This window comes from Myxocyprinus asiaticus, chromosome 6, assembly GCF_019703515.2.
Source record: "Myxocyprinus asiaticus isolate MX2 ecotype Aquarium Trade chromosome 6, UBuf_Myxa_2, whole genome shotgun sequence".
Taxonomy (NCBI): domain Eukaryota; kingdom Metazoa; phylum Chordata; class Actinopteri; order Cypriniformes; family Catostomidae; genus Myxocyprinus; species Myxocyprinus asiaticus.
Genome location: NC_059349.1, coordinates 31,895,018 through 31,908,481, shown reverse-complemented (window position 1 = coordinate 31,908,481; position 13,464 = coordinate 31,895,018). Strand labels below are relative to the sequence as shown.

General features: G+C 35.3%; 1 protein-coding gene and 1 long non-coding RNA gene across 3 annotated transcripts; one reads left to right on the top strand and one right to left on the bottom strand.

Annotated features, from left to right (window-relative positions):
* Nucleotides 1-1,528: 1,528 nt before the first annotated feature.
* Nucleotides 1,529-5,548, bottom strand: pi15b (peptidase inhibitor 15b). Of its 2 annotated transcripts, XM_051700152.1 has the most exons (6): nt 5,417-5,548; nt 4,997-5,294; nt 4,326-4,444; nt 3,919-4,051; nt 3,723-3,838; nt 1,529-3,530 (listed from the first exon to the last, which is right to left on the bottom strand). In XM_051700152.1, the coding sequence occupies exons 2-6, from the start codon at nt 5,264-5,266 to the stop codon at nt 3,395-3,397; spliced, it is 774 nt and encodes a 257-aa protein (XP_051556112.1). In that variant the 5' UTR covers nt 5,267-5,294; nt 5,417-5,548; the 3' UTR covers nt 1,529-3,394. The 2 variants fall into 2 exon arrangements, with proteins under 2 accessions (XP_051556112.1, XP_051556111.1); XM_051700151.1 differs by lacking the exon at nt 1,529-3,530 and having other exon boundaries at nt 3,537-3,838.
* LOC127442267 (uncharacterized) lies at nt 4,926-8,412 on the top strand. Its single transcript, XR_007897465.1, has 3 exons — nt 4,926-5,019; nt 5,512-5,628; nt 6,300-8,412. It is a non-coding gene; the product is annotated as an uncharacterized LOC127442267 (long non-coding RNA).
* The last annotated feature ends 5,052 nt before the right edge of the window (nt 8,413-13,464 follow it).

The following is a 13,464-nucleotide window of genomic DNA, read 5'->3' as shown; positions in this document are numbered from 1 at the left end:
CAAATCAATTTGTCATCCTGTCATCCAATTGTAAACAAGGGAAACTTTGTCATAAGTCAAGCAAAGACTAGATGGCAGCATTGAGTAGCTTTTCCAAACCCTTCACCACCTGCATGGAAACAAATTTTGAACTCTATGCTCTCAGAATCAGAATAGCCTACTCCACGAACATTAAATAATAAATACACTAAATACTGGATGACAAAATTAAATACATATTAAAAACAGATTTTTCAGTACAGAAAGAGTGAAACTCCCCATTTGAGGTATACTTTACAATGTGCACATCTGTGGAAGAAGTCATGCAACTGGTAACGGATGATTTTAAGGTTGAAAGGCCTTTCAGCGGGCCCAGTTAATGTACAGTATGCTGTGCTTTTGAACTATATTTTCAGGAGAGAGCTCATTTATTACATTCACTATTAGGTGATGGTGAGGGGGAAGTCTTTCAGTTCTTTTCCCTCTGATCCATTGCCCAGTTTGAGGGTCTGTAAAATTGGAAAAATAAGGTTGTGTTGTTTTTTTACAAGTAAGCATACAATTAGTTCACTATTTCTCATGTTCCAGCTTGATCCACATACAGAACAAAAGTGCTGATAATGTTTTCACCAAATGAGTCTTGCACAGTGATCAGGAATATTTTCTCTGAACTATTTGAGGCATACAGTTCTGATTTTTTCCAACTAAAAGAATGGCTAGAAGTAACAAGCTGAACATAGAAGAAGAAATAAAACAAAATAAAATCTCTGGAAAGTGGACAAGGAGAAACTGTGGAGAACTTTCCAAGAAAACTGGAGCCATTTGGCTGGACAAAGACACAAATATAGCGACAGAATGTTTACATAATCAATAAACGTGATGTAGCGACCTCTTGGAGAAATAGTGAAACAACAAGCAGCATGTGCCAGGAAAATCTTAGAAATGTTTATGCAAATTACCACAGTACATTTCTGATCTCAAAGAAATGTAATTCTGCTTTAGCAAAAACTATGTTTAAAGTGTAATTTCAACTTCATTTAAAATTAAACATACCTCTATTTTAACAGCAAGTTATTACACACACACACACACACAATTATACACCAAAATACACATATGTATATGTAAAGACTTCTTTATTGGTATAATTTAGCATACAACATCTAGAAGCTTTTAAACTACATAAACTGCATTTCTGGGCTTAAATAAATAGTCTCAGTGCAACATGTGCTATAATTAAAGAAATAAGAATAAAACAATACTATGCTACTATTTGCTGGGAATTTAGAGGTGTTCAATAAATGTCAGTTAAAGGGATAGTTCACCCCAAAATAAAAATTCTCTTATCATTTACTCACCCTCATGCTATCCCAGATGTATATGACTTTCTTGCTTGAAGATTTTTAGAAGAATATTTCAGCTCTGTAGGACCTCACAAAGCAAGTAAATGGGTACCAACATTTTGAAGCTCTAAAATGCACATAAAGGCAGCATAAAAGTAATTTGTAAGACCCCAGTGCTTAAAGCTATATCTTCAGATGTTATATGAATGTTGTGGGTGAGAAACAGATCAATATTTAAGTTCTTTTTTACTATAAATTCTCCTCCTTTCCCAGTAGGTGGCAATATGCATGACAAATGTGAATCGGCAAAAACAAAAAAATAATGTGAAAATGGAGATTTGGACCAGCAGTGATAAAATATTCTTCTAAAAATCTTTGAGTTCATCAGAAGAAACGTATTCATTCACATCTTGGATGGCATGAGGGTAAGTAAATGATGAGAGAATTTTCATTTTTGGGTGAACTATCCCTTTAAATAATCATCTCAATGGGTCACTAATTGAGTTTGGTAAGATATGCTGGTACAAAATCATGTTTATCTAAATGTTAACAGAGATTCTATACTCACAATATAGCTTAGCAGGGTTTTACACTACAAGCTTAGATGTACTTCCTCTCCTCCAGAGAACTATAAAACAGACTAGGATGTGGGGTTCGGGAAGAGGTCACAATCTGAGAATCATGTAGTGTAACCAGAACAATTTTACAGCAAAGATTATGTGAAAGGAAAAGCAAATCACATTCAGAGTAACAATGTTTGGCATAGAAGAGCACCGTTTCATGATAATTTATCATGGATTCCCAATCTATACAATGAAATGTAACACACAAAAACTTATACCACAACTTACCAAAACAGAGGTATGAGAACTTTACTGTGTTTGCTTTCTGATGACCAAATAAAAATGCTGAAAATACATTCAAAGTTATCATTACAAAAACCTCATTGTGGCTATTGCAACTGAAACAACATTGACAGCTATAATGCCATTCCAGTCACTACTTCGTACAAGGTTCTGTTCATTAACAAAAATATAGCTTAAAGTTTTGTTTAAGCACCTTGGAAAAACATTGACAGATATGGACTGTAAAAAATTCACATGAAAATTGGAATATATAGTAAACGTTGTTGTATAACCCATATAGTGATCAGCAGCACAGACTTGATCTGTACACCAGAGGAAAATATAACTAATCTAATTCATGAGCATCAATATGATTGTTGCTCCTTAATGGAATAGTTAGAACACAAAAATGAAAATTCTCTCATCATTTACTCACTCTCATACCATCCCAGATGTGTATGACTTTCTTTTGCAGAAAACAAATGAAGATTTTAAGAAGCATATCTTAGCTCTGTAGGTCCATACAATACAAGTGAATGGTGACCAGAACTTTGAATCTCCAAAAATCCAATAAATCAGCATAAAAATAATTAATAAGACTCCAGTGGTTAAATCCGTATCTTCATAAGCTATATAATAAGTGTGAGTGAGAAACAGATCAATATTTAAGTCTTTTTTTTTACCATAAATCTCCACATTTACTTTCACATTCTTCTTCTTTTGTTTTGTTTTTTGCCAATTCGTATTCTTCATGCATATCGCCACCTACTGTTTGTGGCTGGTCAAAGGTGGAGATTTATAGTAAAAAAAGGACTTAAATATTAACCTGTTTCTCACACACACTTATCATATCGCTTCAGAAGATATAGATTTAACCACTGGAGTCTTATGGATAACTTTTATTCTGCTTTTATGTGATTTTTGAAGATCCAAAGTTCTGATCACCATTCACTGATTTGTGTTCTGCAGAAAAAAGAATGTCATACACATCTGGGATGGCATGAGTGTGAGTAAATTATGAGAGATTTTTCATTTTTGGGTGAACTATCCCTTTAAACAGACAAGTTAAGGTTGCATTGACATTAGCACCATTTCTGGACTCTGTAGTAAACATACAAAAAGCTACATCTGCTGTACAAAATGCATAGATATTACATTAAAAAGATTACACTGTAAATCACTGTAATAATCCAATCACTTAATAGCATTAAAGATATGGCAGACAGCTTATTTAAACCAGAACATGAAGTTTGAGTTGATGGTAGGAAAGCACATGTTGTTGCTGCATGAACCTCCATAGCTAGGAGGACAGGCTGAGCATGGTACACCAACTCTATAAGGTGCTTCACCAATCCAGTTGCCCCTGTAAAATATGATTTGTTAAAAATTATACCACTAAAGCCTTTTTTGTTAGATGAACATGCATAACACCTTAGTCATGTTCTGGCATTCATCAGACTGGAGAGAATGGTACACTCTGTGCTCGATATAAGATTCTGTGCTCCATGTGCAAGATCTGGCTAGAGTTGAATTAAAAGATAAAAACATGACTAACTTTGGTGAATAATTGCAGACCAAGTATGTTGCCTCCCTCCACACAGCGCCCCACACAACCATATTGTAACAGGTTTGAATGGCACACCCAACTCTGTTTGTTGACGCCCACACCATCTGTAACAGAAGTTGCATCTTACTAAAGTGTCTTACTTACTGTTGACTTAATCTGAGTTATGACTGGCAATCAAACTCACTTGTGTGTAATGTGTGCACATGGGTCCATAACAGCGCATCGGACAGTGGGGATTGCAGTCACGTGGGTATGGAAATGCATAATCTTTGACCTCATCATACCAAGGTTTAACCAGCTGAAGAATGGAGCGGTAACTGGCAAGAGCAGAAACAATTTGGCAGTAGCTCAGAAACAGAGAGAAAAAAAAGAAAATGGAAGGATCCACTGGATTGCATCCAAAAAAGAAAATTCTGGTCTGGCCCATCGCCTTAAATCTTGTTCAACGTTTGTAATTCGATAATGCTACCAAAGTGACATTTCAAGTCTTAAATGAGCACAATTCTTCTTTATTCTAGGAACAACAAAGATCTGTGAGGATGCTCTATAAATGGCAAACAACTGTTCACCTCAAAGCACTGCAATACTTACTTGCCAGTTCGGACTGAGAGGTTTTGACCCAGATATCGGAGAAGGTATCGAGGTCCATGTTCCCAAATACAGGTTGCTGCCCAAGCTTCTGCAGACCTGGCCAGGCCATCATCCCAAACCTTTACAGTAATAAAAGCAATTATGTGCAATGAATAAAAGCTATTTTTATTTGACTATTCATGGAACAATTATGAAGATTAACACTGAAGGAAAGCATGTCAAATATGTTCACATCAAGATCCTTATCCACTTGGTTCTTACAATAAACACACCAGTTTGTTAAAAAATAGCATTTACTCCATTGTAAATTACTTACAAAAAGTATAAATGGGAGTATTTCTCACCCCAACAGTTTGCAGACAACTAGGTGTGATTCTGAGACCTTTTGTTTATTGCACACGAGACTGTACGCACTCTCTGTTTAACCTTGTAAGGCAATGACGTATACACATGGCACCAATTAACAGTAGACTATTATAATAATTATTTATCGTATCCAGCAGGAGGCGCTCTCGAATTAACTTAATGTAAACGCAGATATGCGTATCATTCTAATCCGCTGCATATACAGTATATAGTTTTTATATTGAGTGGTAAAATGCTATATATGATGCATATTCAGAGTTTGGCACTCTATTACACAAGAGGAAAATGATGAGTGGGCTGCTTACCATGTACTCCATGTTGGCTGCAGGTGGGAAAACACTCGCTCGCACCTTATTGTGATAGTCCAGAATAGCTATCATGTCACGTTGCGAAATGTAACGTTTTCTCCTCGATTTTGGTATGGATGCCAATCCGTTATCCCCCACTTCCGATTTATTGATATTGGTGATATTGGCTCCAATGAGCGTGTCAGTCGCATTGTTGACAATCCACGCGCTCGCATCACTGGCTATGCATACAAGAAGCAAGTCGGTAAAAAAGTTGATTTTCTTCATTCCTCTTTGGTGACTAATCTTTTATTATCTGCAAGTAAAAATAACAGACATAAACATTTACAACTTTGTCGGCAAATAGTCATTAGGAAAGCTATAAAAAAAATAATTGAAAAAAAAAAAACCGTCTGCATCAAAATTGTATTATTATACCTTTAAATTTTCGCTGAAAAACAGCAGCTCTGTCAGATGTGTTGTGAGTGTGAGCCTGTTAGATATCCTGACGGAAATCTCTCAATCCCATCCAGTCTGATGCTGCTTCTGGCTTTTATACTGTGCTGTGATTCAGGAGGCGAGCGCAAGGTGCTCAGCTTCCCGCCGGTCACCTGAACCAACAATTTTTCCCGCCAACAACAAGCACAAAGGTACGTGATCAGCTACTGTACTTATTTTGTACCCTTATGGTTAAATAATGTTTATCTCTACTATGATGAACATGTTTTCCATTTCTGAATTTAAAGTCATTATGTCTAAATGTTGTAACCGTTTGGAGACAGTAAAATGTAAATAAATTGAAATTATATATATATATATATATATATATATATATATATATATATATATATATATATATATATATATATATAAACAATGTTGGAATAAGAAGTTTGTGATAATATTTTGTCATTGTTATTTTCAAAAAATAAGCAAATTCTTTTAAAATAGCATTCATATTTTAAAAACTGAAAAAGTCAGGTGGTGTAACCAGCTTGCAGGTAGCCATTCTCACTCATATGACGAAAAATATAAGACATAGAAGACACCATTGAGACTGTACGTGTTTTTTATATGATTCATTTGGTTCAGGTCAAATGGAGTAACTCTATGAAAACTCATAAATAGTATTTACCTTGAAAACTATATTTAAAACGTTTTTGAAATTAATGATTAAGTTGTGTCACATGTATTCAGGGTGCAAGGAAAGTATTACCTTTAAATTACCTTTTAATATTAATAGATTTTAGTTGATTGATGGTTACACCACCCCCATCCATTAATTGGCTCAATAACTCTACTCTCTCCTCTCCGCCAACAGCTGGTGTGTGGTGAGAGTACTGGCGCACTATGGCTGCCGTCGCATCATCCAGGTGGATGCTGCACACTGGTGGTGGTTGAGGAGAGTGTTCACTTTGAAAAGCGCTTTGAGTGTAGTGTCAGAAAAGCGCTATATAAATGTAATGTTCATTCATTCATTCATTCACACCACTTGACTTGAAGGGATAGTTCACCCAAAAATGAAAATTCTCTCATTATTTACTCACTCTTGTGCCATCCAAGGTGTGTATGACATTCTTTCTTCTACTGAACACAAATGGCAACCCACTCTCACAGCGAAATCATAAGGATTTGTTCGGCTTTGGTAAATTTGGCTAATTCGTATGATATCAAATGATGACTGCACTCATATGAATTCTTATGTCTTTCACTACAGCCAATGACGTCGCCGGACATCGTTTCCATCTATTACACAACAATTACTTGCTTCTGTCACACTCAACAGCTTCCTATCATGTTTACACACTCTACTGATCAACAGGGTTGGGAAGGTTACTTTTGAAATGTATTCCACTACAGATTACAGAATACATGCTGTAAAATGTCATTTGTAACGTATTTCGTTAGATTACTCAAGGTCAGTAACATATTCTAAATACTTTGGATTACTTCTTCAGCACTGGTAGATTTTTTCACTTGTTTTGGCTTTTTAGATATTTTTACAGGAAAACAATACAAAAATTATTATCAAGAATATGATTTTTGTCCTAATATCAAAGGTCTGACTAGAAAAAGAAATAATGATCCAACGTGAATTTTCTTGATAAAAAAATATGATCGTGCCAGGTAACATGTGCATGTAAAATGGCTAGAAATAGCATTTTATCTTCGTGTAAAGCTGACAATTTACACAAGGTTTATTTCTATTTCTTCGGCTCCAAACTTACTTCAAACTTACTTCTCTGTCTGCTCGTATGAATGTAACACATCATAAGAAAGTGTTTCATCGCTGTTCAAATGCACTTTCGATCGCATCATTTATATGTATAAATATTTCCATCTGAAAGGACTAAATATTAAATGAAACAAATGACAATAAAATGCAAAATAATCTCTTCAGTAATCAAAATACATTTTGAATGTAACTGTATTCTAATTACCAATTAGTTAAATTGTAACTGTAGTGGAGTACAGTTACTCATATTTTGTACTTTAAATACATAATCCCGTTACATGTATTCCATTACTCCCAAACCCTGCTGATCGGTTAGGTTTAGATAAGGGGTTTAAGTAAGGGCATAATATTAATAAGCATGTCCTTGACACCTCACACAAAGAACTAAAAAGCAGATAAAAACAGAATAAAAGTAATCCATATGACTCCAGTGGTTAAATCTATATCAAAAGTGATATGATAAGTGTGGGTGAGAAACAGATCAATTCCTTACACCGCTTTAATGACTTTTTAATCATTTTTATTATTTTTTTAGAAAATGCTGTGTCAAGTCATTTTTATTTGTATAACGCTTTTCACAACAAACATTGTTTCAAGGCAGCTTTACATGAAATCATGCATTAACAAAAAAATGAAACTGTAATATCATTGTGTAGTTTGATTAAATGACTGTAAATTGTGTATAGAAATTAAATCATTAAATATTAATTGTATTTAGAACCCCAATGAGCAAGCCAAAGGTGACTGTGGCAAGGAACACAAAACTCTGTAAGATGTTAGTTAATGGAGAAAAATAACCTTGGGAGAAATCAGGCTCACTGTGGGGGCCAGTTCCCCTATGCCTAAACAACATGAATATAATGCCAATATTAGTTATTTGTATGCAGTGCAAGTCATGGATTAAAATGTGTAAACTAAGTAAGTGTTAAGGGCCAGTGTTTAAACAAAGATTTTGTATGAACTGTAAGATTAATGACTAATTTTGGATTAACTGCAGAAGTTCACATAGATGCATTGTTTTTTGTTAGTTGGCTGGCAAAGGCTTTTGTTGGCAATTAATTGATAGTCTATGTATTCCATTTCAAGAGTGTAGTCCATCAGTAAACAAAGGTGTTTTTAAAAAATGTATGTAACCAACAGGAACAGAAAAAAACTGACGTGTTTTAAATAGATTTTTGAAAGATTTCTCATTTCATCACCTCGGACAACCTTATTTGTCAATAAAATGAAACTGAAATTGAAAATTGCATTTAAAAATTGAAATTTAATTGTTACAAAAGGAGAGGATGGCATGGTAAGAAAGTAACCTTATAGTGTCAAATCTTGTAATGATATACGCTAGTGTGTCAGATTAAACAGGGAAATGTGTGAATGTGTCAAAATTATGGACCCATGCAAATGCAGGCTGTCTCGTGGAAGCCTTACAAACATGAAGTCATGATATACAGTATAGTACATTCATTCTTTCTAGTGTAGCCAGTAATGCTAATTTAGGCGCAGAAAGTCATTTTCAAGGCAGTGAGATTGAGATATGGGTTTTGTGTTTTTCTTGTCTTATTTATTATACAGATACACCTGTTCAGTGTTTGAGTCCAAATAGCCCTTTTGCCAGCATATATATGGAGCCAAGTTAAGAAGCCCTTCAGAGGCATATCATTTTCTTTGGCAAGTGGAAGCTGAGTAAGAGCAATGTGACGCACATATGACCCCATTCCCCCTTCAACTTTCCTCTCCACTTCCTCTGAACTGTGAATTTGCAGGTTTTCTTGGAATTTATGTTATTGCTTATGTATTCTTTGGTCCTGAGGGGATTTTTATTTTTATTTTGTACTGTGTCCTAAAGGTTATTAGCATTAATTAAAAGTTTAATTTTAGAATAAACTATCTTTAAAAAAAAAGAAGAAGAAGAAGAAAAGAAATAGAAAGAAATATATTTAAAAAAATAAAAAATACAAAAAAGAACTTCACCCAATAGCTGGCTGGTATTATATCAGAACTCGTACACTTCTAATCAATGAACAAATGCTATTTGCTTTCTGTATCAAAGAATAAGGTTAATACCCAATAAATGGAGAGAATGTATCAGCAAACCACAGCAAAAACTGAATGTCATAGTGCAGAGATGCTGGAGCATCTTTCTTAGATCTGTAGTGGGCAACTTTATGCCTCTCACATTAAAACATCTCCAAAATATGTCAGAGATGAAGGATGAAAAAGTGTATAAAATGATGGTTCTCTATTTGTTTTGCTTCAGAACCCAGATTTTACATTGGACAGGAAGTGTGACCCAAAACAGTACCAAAATTGTTTATCTACAAAAGTAAACAAAAATGTCCATAAATTCAAACACTGAAATACTGCATAGGCCAAACAATATAAAAATGTGTGTGTTTGGTTTCTAAGTCTCTGATGGTTTCATACTCTCAGCAGCTGATAATTCATAGCATAAAACACAATGTCAGCACAAATCATTTTTATCCTAGCTGCAAGTGAATCCATATTAAACTTTGACGTCAACAACAAAAGTTTGTTGTTCTCGTCTCTTTTAACAGTTGAAAAGCCTATTTATTTTGCTGTATTAACTATGCACAATTATATGTTTGGTTGCTTTTTATTATTTGCATTTAGCATTGTTCTTTTCATGCTGCGACACTATCAGACAAGGGCTGTGGCCAGTTTTTGGGTCACAACCCTCCAGTTGAAAACCATTGGAATGTAATCATTAGACAAAAGGCATGATGACAAATGAAACCAGATGAAAAAGGAAGATCAATATAATTTGATTTATGGATTTCATTTCACCTTTGCGTTGTATTTGACTCTTAATGGTAGAACCATTTGGGCTGTTTTTAGTTTAAGAATGAATTTCACACAAACTTAGCTTCAGTAGAAGTAAGACGACATAAAAATGCAAGCCTTAACCCAGTACATACCTGATTGCTAATGATTTGATGTTAATTAAACCCCTACATCCCCATTAAAATGTAATTAATAAACATTTATAATGTGATGATGCATATTAATTTGGTGAACTGGTACTGTACAGTGGCTATGTGCAGAAAATAGTGGGAAAGAGAAATCCAAGTCAATGTTTTGCGTTTGTGTGCCCCACCCAATGTTGTTCTTTCAAATTGGCAGCTCATAGTCACAGAAAAACGACTTCATTACCCTGTGCTCCATTTAAGTGGTAAATTCTGTCGCAGTGAAATGACAAACATGTAATCAAGGGCCTAGTTCACTAACGCAAATGACTTCTATGTATAACTATTGTTTGTATTCTTTCAAAATAGTAGTACAGCCTGCTTGGCTAGCTTTTAATCTGTGAATTCAGTAGTAATAAAACAGACTGTCTAGGGACTATAGATAGCCTTAGAAAAATATTTCTTTGCACATATGTCTTTGTTACATTAACCCAATATCCATTTTATACCCATTGTTTACAATGTCTTAAACAATCAAAACATATTCGCACATGGCACACCCAAAACTGCTACCTTTTCAGTTTTAAAAGTCCATTAATCAAAACACAAAACATAAATTCTAAGAATCAAATGATCATTTAATACATGCAAGATTTTTGTGTGTGCATGTGTTTATGCATTTAGTAGGGTCGTTGAATCATTATGAGTAACTATTGAATCACCAGGGAGCTATGAAAAACTAATGCAGGAACAGTGTTCACTTATCTAACATTGCATGCAGAATCTGCTCATTTGCATCCATGAAATAGCCCATACAAATTGATAGTCTTATTATCTGCCTTTCTTGTAGAATCTGTTGTTGCAAGTTGTTTACAACATTGATTCAGTAAGGAACTACTGAATCTATTGTTAATGTAGTTTACATCAATTTACCAAAGTTCCATTAAACGTTGCTTTTTTTATTTATTAATTTTTTTATTCCCGTTTCTCCCAATTTGTAATGCCCAATTCCCACTACTTGGTAGGTCCACATGGTGGCGCGGTTAGTCACCTCAATCCAGGTGGTGGAGGACAAGTCTCAGTTGCCTCCGCTTCTGAGACCGTCAATCCGCTCATCTTATCACGTGGCTCGTTGTGCATGACACCGCGGAGACTCCCAGCATTTGGAGGCTCATGCTACTCTCCGCAATCCACACACAACTTACCACATGGCCGATTGAGAGCGAGAACCACTAATCACGACCACGAGGAGGTTACTCCATGTGACTCTACCCTCCCTAGCAACTGGGCCCTATTTGGTTGCTTAGGAGACCTGGCTTAGGAGTCACTCAGCACACCCTGGATTCGAACTCGCGACTCCAGGGGTGGTAGTCAGCGTCAATACTCGCTGAGCTGGAATTTTGAATTGTTAAAATTCCAACAAAGTCTCAAAAATCTGTAGTGTTCTGCAAAAGTGAACAATTGGGAACCAGTAAGAAAGTAGAGATAACAGGCATTGCTTTGAATAACACCCTAGGACTAATGAAAAACGAACGAATATAGGCCTTCTAATGATTGTGAATAATGCCACCTAATATCCAAAATCACAGTATCACGTACAGTATGTGCCCTTCAAGTGGAGTCAGAAACATGAATGACAAAGCGAAATCACATTAACAAGTGGGAAACTCTGAATTCTAGATTATACCCGAGTTGCTGAGTTGGGACATGGAAGGGGCATGTCAACATGATAGATGATGGGAAGCAATGATTTTGCAAAATTATTTCAACTTCTGTTCTTTATTTCAATAATATTAATTTGTTAAATATGACAGTCAATTAATGACTCACCTATAGTGGTTTGTTTTAAGCAAATTCATTAATAAATTGTTAGATACTATTTATTAATAAATCATATAAGTTGTAAGTGATACAGGTTTATTCACTTATGTTTATTCACTGGTACAACAGAAAAAGAGCTTTTGCTGTCGTTCATTGTGTATTTATTTAAGTTTGGCTTCTTCCGTATTTTGTTTACCACTTGAATGCGTGACATGTCATAGTACTGAATGCCCAACTCGGAGGTACAAGCTTCCCAGGTCCACATGAATGCAGCATTAATTCAGACTGATCTCACTGTGCAATTGGTGACTGGAGTTTGAAAGTTCCTCTGCGGAAATCGGTCTGTGCGCTTAACGAAATTTGAAGCATTGCCCCCAGTGGCTGAAGCTAAAAGTGTGCTGAGGATTCACACCCTTTGAGATGCTCCAGCATGGGAGCTAATGAGGCATAGGATGGGATGGGAGGGATGATCAATGATCAATAAACTATTTTATATGTGCTTTCTTTAAACCACATAAGGAGATACATTTGTATCTAGTTGAAAAAGTAAACAAATTATTTGCATCTCAAAACTGTCACATGATTGAATAACTTGTGGGACAAAATGATAACAATAAGAACAGATGTTTGGCACACACACACACAAACTTGTTTTTATATCATTGTGGGGACTCTTCATAGACTTCCATGCATTTTATGGATTTTATACAGAGCTAACGATAATTTCTATCCCCTAACCCATAACCCTAAACCTAACCCTCACGCATTTTTACATTTTCTAAAAAAAACATTGTTTAGTATGTTTAATAAGCCATTTCCCTCGTGGGGACCACTGGCTGGGCCCCACAAGGTAGGTGATCTCAGGTTTTACTATCCTTGTGGGGACATTTGGTCCACACAATGTAGTATAAAAATACACACACACAGACACACACACACACACACACACACACACACACACATATTGGTGCAGCTATCTTTATGAGGACTCTCCATAGACATAATGATTTTTATATCTATAGATTCTATCCCCTAACCCTAAACCTAACCCTCACAAAAACTTTCTGCATTTTTACATTTTCAATAAAACATCGTTTAGTATGTTTTTAAGCAATTTAAATTATGGGGACACTAGAAATGTCCTCATAAACCACATTTATAGCATAATACCCTTGTAATTACCAGTTTGTAACCTAAAAAAAGTCCTCGTAAACCACTGAAACCTGCCCACACACACACACACATCTGATGTCTAACAGGGGCATTGTACAATCTTGTTCCCTAGTGTGATTTGCATTGCCTTTGACTAAGTCATGCAATTAGATGCCCAGAAACAGGTCATTTGAATGGTTAATGGCATGCAAAAGTAAGGCTGCTTTTACTGTAAATGCACTTAGCAGAATGAATTAATTATACATTTGTTACATTCATTAAACAATATTATATTTGTTACAATTTTTGTCCTGGGCATAAAAATGAATCTGCTGTAATTTAGCTTTCTGCATTAA

Bases quoted from the DNA above. Each gene is read 5' to 3' on its own strand.
- pi15b (XM_051700151.1), bottom strand. From the start codon at position 5,266: ATGAAGAAAATCAACTTTTTTACCGACTTGCTTCTTGTATGCATAGCC. The intron at 4,445-4,996 runs GTAAGCAGCCCA...ATTACTGTAAAG, and splicing joins CAGCCAACATGGAGTACATG to GTTTGGGATGATGGCCTGGC. The intron at 3,839-3,918 runs GTGAGTTTGATT...CTTCTGTTACAG, and splicing joins TGTGCACACATTACACACAA to ATGGTGTGGGCGTCAACAAA.